Source organism: Macrotis lagotis, chromosome 4 (assembly GCF_037893015.1).
Source record: "Macrotis lagotis isolate mMagLag1 chromosome 4, bilby.v1.9.chrom.fasta, whole genome shotgun sequence".
NCBI lineage: Eukaryota > Metazoa > Chordata > Mammalia > Peramelemorphia > Peramelidae > Macrotis > Macrotis lagotis.
Window position 1 is genome coordinate 12342661 of NC_133661.1, and position 19689 is coordinate 12362349.

Genomic DNA, 19689 nt, shown 5'->3' on the forward strand with positions numbered 1-19689 from the left:
AGATGCTGGGGAAGGGATTTTTTGTGAAGTATGAGTGCCACTGAGATCTTTTTAAATTTTGAAATCTTTTGATTCTGGGTCGCTTGGGCACCCAAGAGACATGAGTTTACAAGAGACTGGGACTCTCTTGATGTAGCCTAAAACTGCTGCAGCTGCCTTGGCTGCCAAAAACCATGACAACTTTAAGTTTGTATTCCATTAAGACCTTCAGGCCTTTTTCAGACACATGGCTTCTCAGCTATACTACTGCCATCTTATACTCAGGACACTGCTGTCTTTTATTTTTTCTCTAACTCAGATGGAAGACCTTATACATATTTCTATTAAACTTCATTTTCTTGTATTTGACTTCATATTCTAGACTATTAAGATCTTTGATCTGCCAATTTGTTACCATCCCTCCCAGCTTGGTGTCATGGGTAATTGTGATGAGCACGGCCACCCACGTCTTTATCCAAGTCACTGATCAAAATGCTCAATGGTACAGGACCAGGCAAAAGTCCCTGGAACACAACTGGAGACCTCTTCCACAGCAGCATCAAACTTCTACTGACAACTCTAGCCAATCAAAAAACATGGGTCTTCCTCATTATCTGGGCCTACGGCCTCCTCTCTGTCTGTTCCACGAGGATAGTATGGAAGCTTGGGACAAATGCTTTGTTAAAGTCTAACTAACCTATATCTCTGGCCCACAAAAATGGTTCATTCTTGGCGGAGGCGTTCTGCTTCTCTGTGATGATCATTCTTCCTTGTCTGACTGGTCTTAATCTAGAATTTTGCCAGGAATCAAAGTCAAGCTTCTCGACTCATAGGTTTACAGATTCTGCCCTTTTCCTTTTTTTTTTAAAGGGAAAGAAATGTTCTCTCCCATTCTCTTCAAGGTTTCAAACATCCCCAACGGGGTTGGATGATCTTGTTTGGCAGATCTCCACATAGCCAAGTACCATTCATTTGGACCATATGGACTAGACCAGGTGACCCAACCTCATCAAGGGCAACAAGGATGATCTCCCACTCTCTCCCTACTTTACCTAGGTGTTCAGCTCCTATCTACTAGTTTTTAATTTAAATCCTCTGCAGCAAGACGGAACCTCCAAATTCTTCCTTCTCTTGGATAGCCATTATCAGCATAAAAACTATCCCACATCTCCTACCGTTGATCTTCCTCTTTTCCTATCTAACAGACAAAAAGTGCAGTTGCCTCCCAACTACTTTTCTGTTCTCTTAAGGTTTCTTTTCCAGCCTCCACTTCCTATGAGCTTTATTACTACCAACTTCCATGCCAAGACTATTTTGCACTCTCCTTTCCCTACCACTGCTCTCATCTTCCATTGGCACAGAACTTCAGATAAATATCACAGCTCATACTAAAGATATAATAAAAATGGGGGAAAGGTCCACATGCACAAAAATATTTATAGTAGCCATTTTGGTTGTGGCAAAGAACTGGAAAATGAAGGGATGTCCATCAGTTGGGGACTGGCTGAACAAATTGTGGTGTAGGAATACGATGGAGTACTATTGTTCTGGAAGAAATCATGAATTGACGGAATTCGGGAAAGTCTCAAAAGACCTTCGTGAACTCATGGTAAGTGAAGTGACCAGAACCATGAGAATATTGTACACAGTAAAAGCAACATTGTGTGAAGATCACCTATGACAGACGTAGCTCTCTTCAACAATGGTCAATTTCTTTTTTTTTTTTTTTTTTTTTTTTTAGGTTTTTGCAAGGCAAATGGGGTTAAGTGGCTTGCCCAAGGCCACACAGCTAGGTAATTATTAAGTGTCTGAGACCGTATTTGAACCCAGGTACTCCTGACTCCAGGGCCAGTGCTTTATCCATTACGCCACCTAGCCGCCCCTATGGTCAAAGATATTTCTAAAGGTTTTCTAATGAAATATACTATCCATATCCAGAGAAAGAATGATGGCATCTAAATGTTAACCAAAACAGACTATTTTTATGCTTTGTTTTTTTCCCTCTTATGGTTTTCCTCCTTTTGTTCTGATTCTTCTTTCACAACATGACTAATATGTTTAACATAGTTACACATGTATTACCTATATCAGATTACTTGCTATCAAGGGGAGGGGGAGAAGGGAAGAGAGGGACCCAAAATCTTACCCAAAAAAGAATGGTGGAAAAACTATGCATGAAGTTGAGGGAAATATATATATATATATATTTCAGACTATCAGAGAGCTCTCTCTTCCATACCACCCAATGGAAATTTCTCCAAATAATCAGGAGTTACCATCAGCAGTTAAACCTCCACTCTATCTCTTAACTATTATCAGCAGGTTTATCTTTATCTGTATACAAGGTCAAGAATAGTGACTAAAAAAATCCTAGAAAAAAAAATATGGTGACAGCTAGCTAGCAAAATAGCCTTCAGAAATCCACTGGTGCCGAAGAATCAATCAACCAAGAAACAAGAATTTATGAAGTGTGTTCTGTGTTGGGCTCTGCTTATATGCATGTATGTGGACATAGGCCTTCCTTTGAATGTCCGGTACAATGAATATTGAAAGCTCTTAATAATGTTTATTGAATGACTGAATGTTGGGCATATACAAAGACCTAAATGTGATGGTCCTTGCCTTCAAAGAGCTTACATTCTAATGAGAGGCACTCACAGAAATGGATTTATTCAAGAGAAAGGGAAAGTCAACTTTAGAAGTCTTATTATGTGATTTTAGATTTGCAGTAGATCAGATCTACCCTCACAGAAGGGTATTCAGAAAAACCCTAGTACAACTCAATTATTCACTATTAATCAACCAGTGAATACTACCAAAGGTCAGTTTATCAACCCTCTAAATTATTTCAACATTTCACCATTTTGGCCATAGGATTTTGGGGTTCCCAGAGTAGAAATGCACTTAGAATAAGATTGTCCAGTGATGGCAAACAGGGACCAACACACCTTTCCTGAGAATCCCTTTGAGTTGTCTATTGACCTAGAAAATTATAGGATGAACATTATTTATGTTCTATGGTAATTCTATGTATTTTGTTTACTATGTCCCAATTATTACATTTCAATCTAGTTCTGGCAGCAAGGCCATATGTCTGATGCCTCTGAATTGATCTAAAACTTATTTTACAGCTGGCAAGAAGTCAAGCTGGTTTATAAGCCCTAAATCTCAGGTTGGTTCCCCTGCCGTTGGCCAGGATCCCTCTAGGGTGGGGAATGGGCCCTGCCCATCTCAGCTTATTGCCCTTGTGTTCCCATTAGAAAGCCAAGAGAAAAAGTTAATAATTGCTGTGTTGGTGGGTGGGAGGCTGTGTTGATGGTTTCTCTGGCAAGACCATTGGGTGCTTACACCTGTGCTGAGATCAGCCAAACCCACCATTGTTTACATGAGGTATTATTAACCATTACATTTATGCCACTGTTTACAAAACATCTTACTTTCATCATCCTATTTGAACTTCATTGCCACCTGTTTGGGGTGGCACTGCATCTTCATTTCAGAAAGGAGGAAATAAAGGCTCTAAAGTTTAAAAACTTGTCTGAGATCACAATTCTGCCAAATACTATTGGTTTGATTTAAACCTGGGCCTTGCCTGAGGCTGAGTCCACTACCCCACCCTATTGTTGTTCAGTCATTTCATTTGGGTCCACTTTATGACTCCATTTTGGGTTTTCTTGCCTAAGATATTAGAGTGCTTTGCCGTTTCCTCCTCCATCTCATTTTACAGATGAGGACACTGAAGCAAAGAGGATTAAGCGACTTGCCCAGGAGTAACTATCTGAGGCCAGATTTGAAGCCAAGATCTTTCAGATTCCAAACCCACTCTATCCATTGCATCATCTAGCCATCCTGCTCTCTACTAAACCATGTTCAGTCTGAGCCCGGAGAGGAGAGAAGGAAAGTGTATATAAATACATTTATAACTTCCTCCTGTTGGAATTGAGCCAGCTGTTGACCAAGTCAAGGATAACAACTTGATGACTGTTTGGAGTCACTATGATCTACTTCAAATCCTGTGAGATTTACTCTGGGCAGATGCATGAGCTACCCTTTGGTTATAGGTTCAGCATATGCCATCCTGAGCATGCCAACTACTAAAACTTTGGTGGGAAGACAGAGGTTGGTATTCTATTGGCTACAGCAGAAGAACATTAGTCATAAGGGAGATGGGTTCTGGGAGGGGAAAGCTAAGGAAGGAAACAGCTTAATAAAATGCAAAGGAGATTAGGTTTGGAGGACAGGACCTGGAGTCAGAAGACCTGGGTCTGGATCCTGCCCCTACTCCTATCAGTCACATGACTGATAGAGGACTGTAATCAGGCAGGATATGGGTTCAGATTCCACCTCTGACATTTGCTAGGCTTGGTATCCTAGACAAACCTCATGTTTTGAACCTCAGTTTCCTTGACTGGAAAATGAAAATGAAGATGGTCATTTTTGTTGTGCCTCATGGAGTTGCTAGAAAATGGATATAAAGACTTTAGAAACTGCTAAATAAATATATATTATGATTTTTGTTTTCTTGGATCTGCTTCTTTCAACAGATGAATCTTGATAGTCTCTTTAGAGGAATCACAATTTATTATCCACAGGATAAGAACAGAGAATTCTATTTTTAGATGCATCTTGCATCGTCCAAGTCCACAAATGGTGACCAGGCAAGCTAGACCATTTAGAAGACTGTTCCTGAGTATACACACCACAAAGGGAGTGTGGTCTTATGGGTGAATCCACAGCACTTTTTGCCATGAATTTGTCTTATATCTAAATAGGACAAAACTACAAATGCAGGAAAGTCATTTTGAAGAAATTAAAATTAAACTATCCTAGCCTCTTTTACAAAAAAAAAAACCCAATAAAATGCTCTGTTCCTTCTAAAACTCTTCTGCTGAGTCATAGTGAAGTAGTGAAGTAGAAGGTTAAAAATTTCCCTCTACATAATAATCCTCAGATGATTTATGTTGGGAAGAGGAACTGAGTAAGTGGAGTTAAGAGAACTATCATTGGTGAAAAAGAAAATGAGCTCATTGTAACCTTCCCATTGCAAGAGAAAAGTGAGAAAAGCCCCCAGCCTATTGGATATCTCTTAGGATGCAGTCATTGGAAGATATGACCAAAAATTGAAGAGGAGAAGAAGAGGGCATGGATGGGACATGGTCTGCATAGCAGGGAAATAAGGATCATAGAATCACTGATTTGGAGCCAGAAACACAAACTATTTCATATGAGAGGAGGAAACTGCACTCAGTAGAGTGGCAGTGAGGGGTGATTGGTCCAAGCACACAGGCAGTAAGCAACAGAGCTAGGATTTGAATCTAGGTCTTGAGTTCATGGACTCCAAGGCAAATAGATAATACCAAGTTGTGACATCTTGACCTTGTTTTATGGGTAAGTGGATAGTTCCATGGTATGGCCTGAAGAGTTCTACTCAAAGCCTTCCCTTTCACTCAGTTGAGCATCTCCTGCATGTATGCCTCTGGGAGAGGCATTGAGGAGACAAGTGAGAGAGATAGAAGTCCTTTTACTACATACAGAAGTTCACATGGAACAAAGATTGGCAGATGTTGATCAGCTACTTAATGATTGATTGGACATCTACTTGTCCCAAACCCTGTGTTCAACACTTTGCAATTTTTAATTTCATTGGAACCTCACAACAAATTGGCCTCAGCAAAGACTGAAGGGAGGAAGCTGGGAAGCTCAGATAAGGATTAGGAAAGGAGCATAGCCTGGAGGGGGAAGGCCTAGGGAGGCAGGGGGCCCAGGTTTACAGGATAGGAAGGGATCTCTGAGACCATCTAGTCAGAGAGGAAGACTTGAGCATCCCAGAGAGAACCTGACTCTCTAGGTGCTTTCAGGGCAATGACCAGGAGAATGAAGGTCACCAAAGATAAAGGTACCAATTTCACCATTCTGAGGTTTTGATAGCATGTGAGTAATTATTAAATGGTTTGGGTTTCTTCTGGAAGGAGACACTGCAGCTGCACAATATGTCGACAACAAAACCAGGTGGGGATAAGGCAATCCACTTTTTTTTTTGCAAGGCAATAGGGTTAAATGACTTGCCCAAGGTCACACAGGTAGGTAATTTGTTAAGTGTTTGAGGTCAGATTTGAACTCAGGTCCTCCTGATGCCAGGGTCAGTGCTCTAACCACTGCACCACCTGGCTTCTAATCTACTAATTATAACTCCAAATTTCTCTCCACAAAGGGTTAGATCCAGGATATACAAGGAAGTTAATTAGTGAAGGGCAAAGAGAATCTGTATGACACAAGCTCCCTGCCAATTGCTAAGACTTCTAATTACAAGGTGTCATCATTAGGCCAGAATGCTATCTGCTGGAAGGAGATCTCAATGGAATTTAAGAACCTCCCTGATGTAGCAGGCATGTTGTTTGTTTTCAACAGCCCTGGGGAAAAGAGAAACATAGGAAGCTCAGAGGGCTTTATTGTATTAATTTTTCATGGTCCCTTCCCCCCCCAAAAAAACTCTTCACATATGAATAATGAGAAAAGCAACTTAAATAATTCAAAAACCCAATGGGGGCACTCAGAATCCCTGAAATGGATTCAGTTCAGCTTATTGAGTGGAACTGAATATGGCTTCCCAAATGGGGCTAAAAAAAAAGAAAAGAATCATCTTGACTCACAAAAATGATTGAATGGGGGATAGTCATTTGGACCATAGTGAAATGGTTTAGAATCAGAAGCCTATGTTTCAAATCCCACTTCTAACCCCTTACATTTGGAACCGTGAGTCACTTTCCTTGTTGAATTTTTAGGTTCTTTATCTGCAAAATGGGAATACCAACTTCTCAAGGCTCTCAAGAGGTAATGTGGAATGTTTAGCTAAAGTGACAAATAACCCTAAGCTCCCACTGTAAAATATCAGATCCAGGTGGGGCCTTGGTCATTTCTAGGAACCGCCTTCATTTTTATGGAAGAGGACGCTAAGGGCTGGGCCTATCCTTTAGCAGTAGTACCGTATGGGAGGTCTGGAGTACAGAGGGCAGAGTGTAGGGTGTTTGGGGTAAATCGATATCCTTACTGAATACCTGGTCTGTTCCATTACTGCTGAGTTCAGTCCCTCCATTGTACACCCACCACAGGCCGCTGGACTGTGAGCTAAGGAAATACCAAGGAAGCCTGTGGCCCACCCAGAAAACAAGACTCAAGTGAGCTCCCGAGGCTCTGGGACCTCCTAATTCATGAATACTTGACTGTGCAAAGCCCCCAGGACAGGCAGGGGGAGGGTTCAAGTTTCATGGACGGCCCTGAGATTCCTGAGAAGCCTTCTGGAGGGGCCGAGTCAAGAGCTCTGACAAGGAGGCTTTGTGCTGGGAAAATAAGAACAGATCACTCACTGCTCTCCAAAAACCAGGGCTCCAGAAGGAGGCCAAAGGGCCTCAGTAAGACTTACTCAAAGAGCACAGCCCACTGGAAGTATCTAGAGATGGTGCAGGGCAAGGGAAGTGGCCCTCCCTGAAATCTTGGGGAGTTCCAGAACCAAACTGAGCTGTCAGATTCACAGTTCTGTTCATCTTCTCATGATCAGGGGACTTGGGGAGAGAGACTTCAATCACCTCATCATCACTCTGACTAGGGGCGGGAGAAATGCTTATCATTTGGGAAGGACTACCAATGGTGCCGATGGCTGCCATCTTCCATGGAACTGAAGCCTTAAAGACACTCCAGTCTCTGAGAAACACGGACAGAGACCAAAGAGGCCTCAGAGCCTCTTGTAAACTCTCTCTTCCTAGAAAGAAGGAAATTGAGGCCCAGAACAGGGAAAGGGCCCGTTACACATGTAATTTGGGATCCCAAGCCACACCCTCTAGTTCCATACCTGGGTTTCTTCCCATTTCATCACAGAGTCTCACAAACTACCAGGTGGTTAATTTTTTTTTCATTTCAAAACAATGCTGTTATTAATAACAGTTCCATAGGACAGGGGCTCTGTCCTCCCTAAACTGTGTATCACCCCTACCTTGCACCCATGCTCCCTCCATAGGACATATTTGTCAAATAAATGAAAAATCAATAGCAACCAAGTATAATCCATTGTGCTTTTTGGTTTTGCATCACATTTTCATTAAAACTGTGATACAGTCAAAGCAAGTGTTATTATCCCCATTCTACAGACTAGAAAACTGGGAAAGATTAAGTTGCCCAGAAAGACCCAACCAGTCGATGCACATAACTTTGAAGCCCATTGTGTTTATATCAAATCCAGTCTTCTCACGTCACAAAGGAGGAAACTGAGATCTGGGGAGAGAAAATGATACTATAGCCATACAAATAGGAAGCAGTAGAATCAGAATTTGAACCCAGGTCTTTGGATTTTAAGTCTAGTGTTCAATCTACCACACATCCTCTCACTGTCTAAATGCCTATTTCTCTACATGTTGACTTGAGGAGTTACTCTGGGCCACTTTCCAGGTAGGTGGGGTGGTCTTGGTAACCCTGAGGGGCTGGGATATCTGCCTAGGGGATCCCATGCCCTTGCAGTGGGGGCAATGAAAAACTCTCCATGACTGTGCCTGGGGTCGTCCTCCCTCCCTAGCCAAATGCCAGGGAAGGCTGAGCTCAGACAGCAGTGGGACCCTCAGTTATAGGGGTAAGTCCCCCCCCAGGGAAGAATGTGAATGGTCTAGCCTGGCCTGGTGATGAGCCACAGTTCACGCTGATTTTCTTCCTTCATCAAAAATGTTCTTTGCAAACCCAGGAATTCTTTACTTTTTACAATACAGCTCAGAAAAAAAGGCAAGGCAGGCAAGGGAGGAAGAAGGCAAATATGGCAGAGTTTGATGCTGTTGATTTTTTCCAACCAAGCTAGTGGGAATTCAGGGCTCACTCTAAATTCAATTGGCCATTATTACCTGGAGATATTAGGGGAAGGGAGCTGCCAAAACAGGTATCAGGAAAGGAGGCATTGCTGCCAGGTGCCAGATGGGGCTGTGTGTGTGTGTGTGTGTGTGTGTGTGTGTGTGTGTGTGTGTGCACGCACTTATGCTCATCTACTTCTACAGATAACAAACACCTTGGCTAGTCCCAGAGAAGGGAGCTCAGAAGAGCTTAGTCTCAAATACAAGGGTTCCTTTCCCTCCCCAAAGGTGGCCCTTTTACTTTAATGAGGTCCCTTCTGACTGTCTGCTGGCAAACAGCAGACTTCTGGATTATGAGCTGGGAGAGGCTTCCATCGGGCAGGAGCAAAAACCCTGAGCTGCCATCAAGTCCCACCTATGCCTGACCCATAATCCTTTGGAGAACATACTGGCCCAGGTGTGGCCAGCTTTGGCTCCTCTGGGAGCCCATTCACTTTGGGACAACTCCCATTGTGGGGAAGTTTGTCCTGGCCTCTAGCCTCTGTCAACATGCATTGATTGCTCATAGTTTGGACTTCAAGGAGAAAGCTGACCAGACTGAACCCCTCTTTCATGGGCTAGCTTTCAGAAACTCCAGTTCAGCCTCACCTCCTTTCTTGTTTGCCAGGTTAAATACTGTTGATAATGGTGGGCAAGGAGAGAAGTACCTCAGAATCAGAGAAAGGCAATGCCTCAATTTAAAAAAAAAATCAAGAAAATGGTGCCTGCTGACCTAACTAGTGAACCTGACTTTGATTCCTGGTAAAATTATAGACTATCTAATTAAAGGGATGGTTAATGAACATTTAGACAAGGAGGAAGTCATCCCAAGAGCTTGTCTAACTTCCAAAAGCACAGGCCATGCCAAGAGCCCCTTAGTTCTTTTGTTGCCAAGGTTACCAAAGTAGTAGACTAGGAGAATTCTGAGGAGAGTTTACCTCCATGTTGGCAAAGTACCCTTTAACCAAAAGTCTTAGTCAACAGACAAATACAGCTCAGTGTCTGGGTTTACTTTGCTTTCATTCCTTCCTATTTGTATGGACATTTCGTTTGAAAACAGATAAAAACTGAAAAATAGGGTTTTTTTTGCAAGGCAATGGGGTTAAGTGGCTTGCCCAAGGCCACACGGCTGGGTAATTATTAAGTGTCTGAGGCCCGATTTGAACTCGGGTACTCCTGACTCCAAGGCCAGTGCTCTATCCACTGCGTCACCTAGCCGCCCCTGAAAAATACTTTTGAAATCTTATGTTCCAGCTACGTGAGTCTGGGGAATCAGGCCTCCTGGAAGACCTTGACAAGGGCCATTGCTCCATTTGGCTCAATTCCATTCAATTCAGTTAGCTTTTATGATGCCCCACTTTGAGGGGCTTCATAAGGAATTGAAGCTGAAACTTGAGAGAAATAGGAAAAGCATTCTAGGCAGCCGAGACATCATATTGATGATATAAACAAGGAAAACAAGAAAGCAAGTGTGTTTGGGAGGGAAATGTCAGCTTCTGGGATCGGCTTAGAACTGAATCTGGTCCAAGTTGCAATGCTAGCATTTTGATCACCAGTTCTGATAATCCAAGTGTGACGGTTGCAAGGCTACAGGTACAGATCAGCAGGACCTCACTTGTACTCATCCCTGCAAAGATTCTGACAAAAGGGGAAGCCATTGGGAGTACCGAGGGAAGGTCCAGCGACTTAGTGTCACATGATTTCTCGAGACAGAAACAGACCAAGAGAAGTGTTCGATGAACACATTCATAGTAAAGGATGAAATCATTCATTTTTGCAGACAAAAGTACGAGACCAACTGATCCCGTTATTTTGTGTAAATCATTGAGCCATAAATTCATGGAATTAAAGAGAAGTTCTAGCTTCATCAGGTCTAAGGTTTTCCTTTTACAGAGATGGAAACTGAGGCTGGAGAGAAAATACAAGTACATGGTACCTCTCTTGGGTCAGGCATCATGCCCGGTTCTTTACAAATATCTCATTTGATCCTCACAACCACCCCAGGAGGAAGTTACTATTGTTAAACCTATTTATGGATGAGGAAACCAAGGCAGATAGTAATTAAGTGATTCGCCCAGGGTCACAAAGCAAGTATATGTCTGAGGTTCCATTGGAACTCAGGTCTTCCCAGTTCCAGGTCCAGAACTCTACCCACTGTACAAAGCTTCCTCTGACTCTTGTCTAGAATCCCTCGTAGTGAATAGCAGAAGGATAGGTAGGCAGAATGTACAAATGAGATGTAAACTGATCACAGTGAGAAGGAAGCACCTGAATATCTAGAGGGAACTCAAGTGTGAAATGGTAAGCATATTAGCCAAAACATGACACCTGACTTAAGGAAATGGGCGGAGGGAGCCATGGCCAACGTGACTCCAGATCATGAGAAAGGTCCCCAAGAGGACAGGTGCAGGTCCAAGACAAGCTGGTGGTCATGTCAGAAATATAGGGTTACTGAATACAGAAACATACCCAACCATGAGGGGAAAGGGGCAAATCCACACATTCAGAAATCAAACTGAATCCAGATCCTCAGATCCAATACGGTGCTCTTTGAAGAGTCTTCCTCACTGAACAAAGTCCAGAGAAGAACTCTAGGCAAACAGTTTAAAGATGTGATGGCCTTGGAGGGAGAAAGCAAGCCAGGAGGGGTCAGAGACACAGTAATTTAAATGAATTCAATTTAAGAATCATTTATTACACTATTATTATATTTATTTTTAAGCACCTACTGCATGTCAGGCAATGGGAATACAAGTCAAAAATGAAACAGTGCTTGCCCTCAGGGAGATTCCACTCTCCTGTGATCTTCACAGAAATCTCTAAAAGACAATGGGTCCAGCTGACCCCACTCTCTGAGGAATTTCCCCACATGTGCTGCGTGGTTCCCAAGTCTGCCACATGCAGCCAGTGTAAGGGAGCCTTCTGTACTGATGTCCCTCCCTTGCCTCCACTCCCACATCCTTGGAGGGAGCAAGAGGTCTGTTGGGTCCTCTTTTCCACCTGGTGTTGGAAAACTTTCCAGAACCCTAACCTTCTGCAGGGACCCAGAGCACCCAGCCAAGGAGAAGGGCAACAGAGTGGGGAGCAACGTGATGTAGTAGAGGGCAGCAGAGTGGGGAGCAGTGTGATGTAATGGGGGTAACAGAGTGGGGAGCAGTGTGATATAGTGGGAGATGCTTGACCTGGAGTTAGGGACATTTCACTTTCACTTCCCCTAAAAATTAACTGCAGGCCTTTGAAGGGCTAAGCAGAAGGATTTGGTACCTTCAGCTTCTTTGTCAGAAAAATGAGGTAACTGGTCTCAGCCACTCAATTTTCAGATCTATGCCAAAATTCATTTCTTCAGAGGAAGAGTAGAAAGAAAGCCAATCTTGAGTCCAAGTCCTTCTGGTACATCCCGGCCATGCCACCCTTGCCTTGTCAATGTTAAGATGAAAAGCTACAAGGGAAAGTTCCAACCTGCAGAGATAGGAGGACTTTCCTGTATAGATGAAATTAAGGGGCCAGCCCCCTGCTCTGGGTCCCCCAAGTGAGGCAAGGATTGTGCTAGCTGCTGAATATATGAAAATAAAAGGAAACAATCTGTGTCCCCAGGGAGCTGACATTCCACTGGGAGGAGGTGTAGGAGTGATGGGTGGGGGGAGATTAGTTCACACTGAAGTCAGTAAAAGTTGACTTGAGAAGAAGGGGAATCCTAATGTCCAGGGCAGGGGGAAGCAGTGGGGGTGGCAATGGAAGGGGCAGGAGAGCCTTCACAGAGCAGGGGCCCCTGAGCTGTACTCTGAAGGATAATAGGGATTCCCAGAACTAGAGGTGAGGAGGGTTAGCTGAGATGGAATGTTGAATTTGGGGCCACATTAAGTATTGCCAGGTTTTTTTTTTCTGTAATATAAAGTTGTGTTGAAGAGAAGTACCTGGAAAACCAGGTTGGAGCCAATCAGATTGCGAAATACCTTGGATATCGGGCTGGGGATTTCAGTTTTTTGAATATTGTAGAGACAAGAGGGAGATACCAAAGGTAGAAGTATCAGAAAGTAACAAGGTCAGGCCCAGAGGAAAACTGTTCAGTGACTATACAGAAGAAAGCTGGAGAGGGCAGAGGCCAGAAGCTCAGATAAGAGGCAGGTGGTAACCTCATGAGAGAAGAGACAGGCCTAAGAGACCACCTGGAGATGAATTCGGCAATTGATTTGGTTCTAGCAGGTAAGAGGGAAGTGTAGAGGATGACTTGGACTTTGAAGTGGAAATGGAAAGCTGGCGGTGCCCTCCACAGAAATGGGAGAGAGTGGAGGAAGGGTGGGGTGGAGGGAAGAGGCTGACGAGGTTCTTTGTGGACATACCTGATGGGAGATGAAGATCCAGGTGGTTATGCCCAGCACTTAAATGTCTACACAGAACCAGAGCTTGAGAGAGAGACATCAGAGATGGATTTCAGAATGTGGGACTCATCTGAAAAGCAGGGAAGCTGAGGAATTCACCATAGTAGAGGATGTCAAGGAGAGAGAAGATGCAGAACAGAGATTGGGGGACACCTGCCCTTAGGAGCAGAAGGTCAATGATGATGAGAACTCAGCAAGGAGAGCAGAGGATTGTCCAGAGAGGTAGGAGAAGAACCAAGAGGGAGCAGCCTCCCAGCAACCAGAAAGAATCCAGGAGAAGGCGATGGGACAGGGGTGGTCAGTCATGTTCAAAACAGAGAGGAATGAGACTAAGAAACTGGCTCTCCTGGAGAGAAGAGCTTTGACATAGTAATAGGGCTGAAAGTTAGTTTGTACTGGGTTGAGAAATTAATGAGTAGAGGGGAAGTAAGGGCCAGTGGGTATAGATAATTCTTACTAAGAGACACATAGGCTGATGGCTGGGCCAAGCATCCTTAGCATCTTAAGAAGCATCCAGGAAAGAGCCAAAAAAGAGATATTGAAAATAGGGGAAGGGGAAGACCAAATGGGCAAGGTCCTGGAGGGAATGAAATGGGGGACATAGCATGAGAGACTAGCCCTGGCGAGAAGAAGGACCATCCCTTAGAGTCTGAAGCAAAAGGATTGATGGAGGTATAAATGGGATGGGGGAGGAAGATGGGATTTCACAATGGATGGATGTTTCAGTTATGTAGGGAAGGAGATGAAGAGACATGGAGTTAATGCAACCATTCTGTGAAGCAGTGCCTGCAAAGTTACTCCACTGTGTGATATACTCTATAACTGAACTTATGCCACTAGTGGAGGCCAATGCCCAAAAGAAAACAAGACCTATAAGAGGAAAAGGACTCCCCCATGCCAAAATAACTATAGCAACTCTTTTTTTTTATAGTGGCAAAGAACTGGAAACTAAGAGTGTGCCCATCTATTGGGGAATGGCAGAAAAACTGATCGAATCATGATGTAACCATATCATTGCACCATATAAACTGAGGAAAGGGTTTCAGAGAAACCTGGGAAGAATTGCATGAACCAATGCAGAGAAAATAGATACAACAAAAACATTGATGCATAAAAAAATCACCTTGAAAGGTTTTATTAATGCAATGATAAAGGCCCAATGATGATGTTACTTACCCACCTCCCAACAGAGAAATAGGTGGGTCCACAATGAAGAATGCCACTGACATTTTTAGCCATGGTCAGTGGGGCAATTGCCTTTGCTTGATTTTGTATGTTTACTACTAGGGTTTTCTACATCTACAGTTTTTTTGGTGGGGGGCAAGGGCATGAGGAATTCCGTTCTAGAAGCAGGGGGTGATGGGAGGCAGAGAAAATAAATATTTGTAAGTGTCTAAGTTGGGATTGAATTCAGGTCTTCCTGAGTCAAGGCCTAGCAGTTCTCTGTGTTTGGTGCCAACCAGCTCTAAGGACAAAGGAAAAATTCATCCACAGGATTACAGAGCTAAAGCTGAAAGGGAGCCCCAAAGCTGTCTAGACCCACTCCCTCCTTTTTCAGGTGAGAAAACAGAGGTCCAGGGAGGACTTGCAGAGGTCAAATAGATAACAATTATCAAAGGTGGGATTTAAACTGAGGGCCTCTGATTTCCACTGGACTGAGTACCAGGCCTCATGTCAAGAAGAATCATGTTTGTAAGTTCAAATTTGGCCTCAGGCAGTTATTAGCCATGTGACCCTGGGCAAGTCACTTAACCCAGTTTGTTTCAGTTTCCTCATCTGTAAAATGAGCTGGAGAAGGAAAAGGCGAACCGCTCCAGTATCTCTGCCAAGAAAACTCCAGATGGAGTCACAAAACATCTAACGCAACTGAACAACAGCCACTTTTGATTCAGGGCCAGGGCTCTTTCCACACTGTTTTTTTATTCATTTATAGATCCATTACATACTTTCTGAGTGCCTACTATGTGAAGGCATTGTGTTAGGTGCTGTCAGAAGCCCGGTGATACATAAAAACATGGTCCTGACCCAGGACAGTAAACAAGGAGAGAGGAGGGTCAAAGATTCAGAGCTGGGCTATCTCTTGTCCCCCCCATCTCATTTTACAGAAAAGGCAAATGAAGTTCAAGCTTCGAAGTTACAAAAACTTTGCTTCTACCCTCCCATTTGCTCAGCCCTACAAAGAGGAGGGCCATCACTTCTAGATGTGCTCATTCCACTGTCCTTCCTGAACCTCAGTGTGAGGACACAGAAACAAAGCCTGAGGTTTAGGAAACATGGTGCCCTTCTTTTCGATTTGTTCCACTTAGTCTAAAAGGCAAAAACAACCCACTGACAGGCAAAGGGTCCTGAACTCTAAATGATACAATAAAGGAGAGTCGTGGCTTGGGACTTGGGAAGCCCAAGCTTCCATTTTGCAGGCTCCCAGGCTTAAGGCTGGTGGGGCCCTGAAATGTCATCCAATCAGCACCAATGCCTTTTAGACCATCCATCTGAGGTGGTGGTTAACCGTCCCTAAGTCAAGGGACTGACCTGCATTGGCAAGTAGTCAGGCTTGTCCGGAAATCTAAGAAACCCAGTGAGTTCTGGCCATAAAAGATTCCCAAGGAGATACACCTCGCTTCCAGTCCTTGGGCAGAGTTAGCCTGAAACTACTCCTACCTCTCGCCCTCAAGGGAGTGGCCAACTTATCTCTGCCCTTTGGCTATCCCTCAATTAACTGCAGTGTTGATGAGAAGTTTATTGATTTAAATATGTTGTGGATCTCATTCTTTGTCAGCGGTTTTTGTGTGTTAAATTTTAATCTCATTCAAAACAAAATAAAACAGGTAAAAGTCCAGAAGAAAGGGTCCAAAGACCAAAAAATTGGCCTTCAACTCACTCCTGTCCAAAGAAGACCAGTCCTGGCTCTGGCAATAAAGTGCATCCAGCATCCAGAAGCCCCAGTGTCCCGTACATCCCAGACATGGGATGAGATGAATAGAGATCCCTCATTTATAAGAAGAGATTCATCTGGATCTCTATGCTTCACTTACAGCCTCTGTGATGTTGATCAAAAGATGCTGGCTTCAGAGTCAGGGGAAGACAGAATCCATTTAGGAAGTCCTTGGGTACACTGAGAAGTTTTGGGGATACAAACAGAAGAAAGGAGAAAGTCCCTGCATACAAGGAGCTTCTATTCTAATGGGGAAACTGCAAAAGGAAGCTGAGAGAAATGGCTTGAGGCTGAAGGGACCTGGTCTGGGGACCTAAAGTGTAAAGTCCCAAGTCTGGGGATGGGACCAGGGAGAGAAGCAAGGTCAGCCTGGGCCCTTGCTCTAAATGGAAGCTCTGGGAAGAATTCCAGAATGGGAGAAATGAGCTTAATAAAAGGAAGGAGGTAGGAGCCATGGGATGTTTCCCTAGGGGAAGTTTCAGCAAGATAGAGATGGTTTTAGAAGCCTCAAATTTGAATCACAGCTGACAAGTGATTAGGCCCTCTGGGCCTCATTTTCCTTATCTGCTAAACTGAAGAGGCTAGATCAGACAATCCCTCAGATCCCATCCAGTTCCAAATCTTATGATCTAGCAAGTTCTTAGAGCATTCATCACAGGTGATTTTCATTATCCAGGAAAGCAAGTACCAAGGGGTGCTCCAGTTTTGTCTTCTGTCCCTCCCCCAAGCACCCATTCCCTCTAATGCTTAGGCTTTTTCCAGTAAGGGGACCCCATTCCCAAGACCTGATAGCTGACATTCCCTCATCTAGGAGCCCTCAGCTGCCAATGCACCTCTCTCCACTCCCCAACCCCGACACTGGCCAGCTCAGGTCTTGTTCCAGTGGGGTCACGGGGACTCTCCTCTCAGGGAATGATTATCATTTCTCCAACTGAATTTAGGATGAAATACACCCTGAAGGCATCATTTGGAAGGACTGTTTAGTGACTGTCCATTTCAAACTCACACAACCAGACCAGCAAGCATGCAGAGCATGTGCCGCAATGGGGAGATGTGAGGGTTTGGGGCCCTTGAGGGCCCCCCTCAAGGGGCTTTGAACAAGGCTCCCAAGCAGCTGGCCTCGGTGGGATAAGGAGTTTAGGATCCATGGTCTCCAAGGTCCTCTTTGATTCCCAAATCTAGGATTCTGTGACTGTCAGGGGTCTTCTCATTTACCAGTTACAAGCTTTTCAGCAGCTTTATACATTCTTAAGGATGCAGTTTCCCTTGGCTGTCTCTCTGCTTTCCTGCACCTTGTGGAAACTGGCACCACCTCCCACAAAGCCTGGCCTGAACTCATTTGCTACTATCATTCCCTCATTCACACTGCCCATCACTGTGCCTTTATTTTTGAGGGTACATGCTCCATTTCCCTAGTTATGAGGCCCCATGTGGGCCAGACTGTTTCATTGTGTCTGTGGGTCCTCAGAACTTGTCACCATAGCAGTGTGATTAAGGCTTCTTAAATTGAACTGAAGTCTCTGTCTCCGTCTGTCTCTCTTTGTCTCTCTCTGTGTCTCTGTGTCTCTGTGTGTCTCTCTCTCTCTCTCTCTCTCACTTTCCCTCTCTCATTCTCTCTTTCTCCCCTGGGGCTCTCTTTAAATTCCCTCTCTATTTAAAATCCAATGACATTAGCAAAGACATTAACCTGGAAGAGAACGAGTCCCAGCTTGGCCACTGTCTGTCTGCTTAGGGGCAGGAGGTAAACTAAGGCCCATCTGCCATGGAGCCCACAAGGAAATAGTGAAAATGAGAGGGTTAAAAAGAATAAGTGAGGCTCCTTGTCGGTCCAGCAGGACACAGTGAATAGCAGAGTCAGACTCAAAGGCAGGTGTGACGGCTGCTGGCTGTGTGACCCTGGACAAGTCACCTGCTGATGTGGAGGCCGGAGGTGGTGTGGGGACCTAGGCTGCGTGGGACCCAAGCAAGGTTCACACTTAATTCAGAGGCATTCTGCAATAAAGCCATCCAGGCTTTAGCCTTTGGAGTTTCAGCTTTTCAGGAGAATTTCAGGGACGGCTTAGGGTGCTGAGTTCGAAGTCAGCCCCTCTCACAAACCCATGTCGGAGTGGTGCTGTCCACTGACCACCTTTTTACCGCCTCTGGGGAGGGCCAAGATAGGACTAAATCTGAGCCCTAAGTGATTTTCGCCGGGGCCCCGGGGCAGGGGTGAACAGAGCCGAGGCCAATGGTTTTCCTGAATGGTTTGGGGGCCTGTTTCCAAGGACTCTGGCCAGTGCTCTAGCCACGGCTGATCTGCTCGGTGGAGGGGCCCTCCTCCCTGGGGAGGGCCCGGGGCAGGGAAGGCTCAGGCCCAATCTTAGAGCTCTCGGAAGGCTTCTCAGCAAGCAGCAGCCCCAGCAGACCCCAAGAGGCCCGGGGGCTGGCAGAACCCTTCCCTGCTGGCACCTGCACAGCAAGGCGCTCGAGGCCGCAATGGGGCTCGGAGACCCTGCGGCCGGCCTTGGGCAGGCGGGCCCCGCCTGGGGAGACGGTCCCACCTCGGGTGCCCCAGCGCTGGGCCGCAAGTCGGACCCCCTGCTCGGCCAAGGGGGCTGCCCGGGCCCCGGAGAAGGACCCCCTAGACTCGACTGGCCCACGGGGGCCGCGCTTGGGGCAGACCCCGCCCGGACCCACTTCCTACCGTGGCACTTTGGTGAAGGCGGGTCCTTTCTCTGTGCCTCAGTTTCCTCCCCGGAAAACTGAAGGCTAAGTGGAGGAGGAGGAGGAGGAGGAGGAGGAGGAGGAGGAGGAGCGGAGCAAGTGGATGAAACGGGGTGGGGAGAGAGAGAGAGAGAGAGAGAGAGAGAGAGAGAGAGAGAGAGAGAGAGAGAGAGAGAGAGCTGCCAGACGCTTCCCCTGGGAAACCTGCCTGGCGAAGCCGGCCCCGGCCCCCTGCCGGCCCCCTGCCCTCCTCCCCTGGCCGCCCCCCTCGGCCGGCCGGAGCCGGGAGCCTGGAGGGGTTCGCGGGGAGGCGGGCGGGAGCGCCGGGCCCTGCTCCCCGACTCCTACCGTCTTCTGCTTCTTGAGCTCGGACATGCCGGGGGGCTCCTGGGCGCGGCGGCGCGGCGGGGCGGCAGCACTGGCGGGGGCACGGAGCGCCTGGGCCCGGAGGAGGGAAAGCCTGGCGGACCGACGGAAGGAAGGCGCCGGGCGCCGGGGAAGGAGCTTTAAAAAGGCTGGGGAGACACGTCGCACTTCCCTTGACCAACCCCCAAAGGCTTCCCTCCTCCTCCCCCACTCCACCCTCCTCCTCCCCTTGCTCCCCACCTCCTCCTCCTCCTCCTCCTCCTCCTCCTCTTGCTCCCCACCTCCTCCTCCTCCTCCTCCTCCCCCACTCCCCCCTCCTCCTCCCCCCCCTCCTCCCCTTGCTCCCCACCTCCTCCTCCTCCTCCTCCTCCTCCTCCCCCACTCCACCCTCCTCCTCCTTCCCCTCCTCCCCTTGCTCCCCACCTCCTCCTCCTCCTCCGCCCTCCCCGGGCATCGGGCACCTCTG

General features: G+C 46.0%; 1 protein-coding gene across 2 annotated transcripts in view; it reads right to left on the reverse strand.

Moving 5' to 3' along the window:
• The window catches only part of PAPSS2 (3'-phosphoadenosine 5'-phosphosulfate synthase 2), a 68476-nt gene extending 49038 nt beyond the window's left edge, over positions 1 to 19438 (reverse strand). For both annotated transcript variants that reach the window (XM_074232250.1, XM_074232251.1), the window contains exon 1: positions 19206 to 19438. In XM_074232250.1, coding sequence (XP_074088351.1) covers positions 19206 to 19232 — 27 coding nt within the window. In that variant the 5' untranslated portion in view covers positions 19233 to 19438. The remainder of the gene's footprint in view (positions 1 to 19205) is intronic.
• Positions 19439 to 19689: the final 251 nt, after the last annotated feature.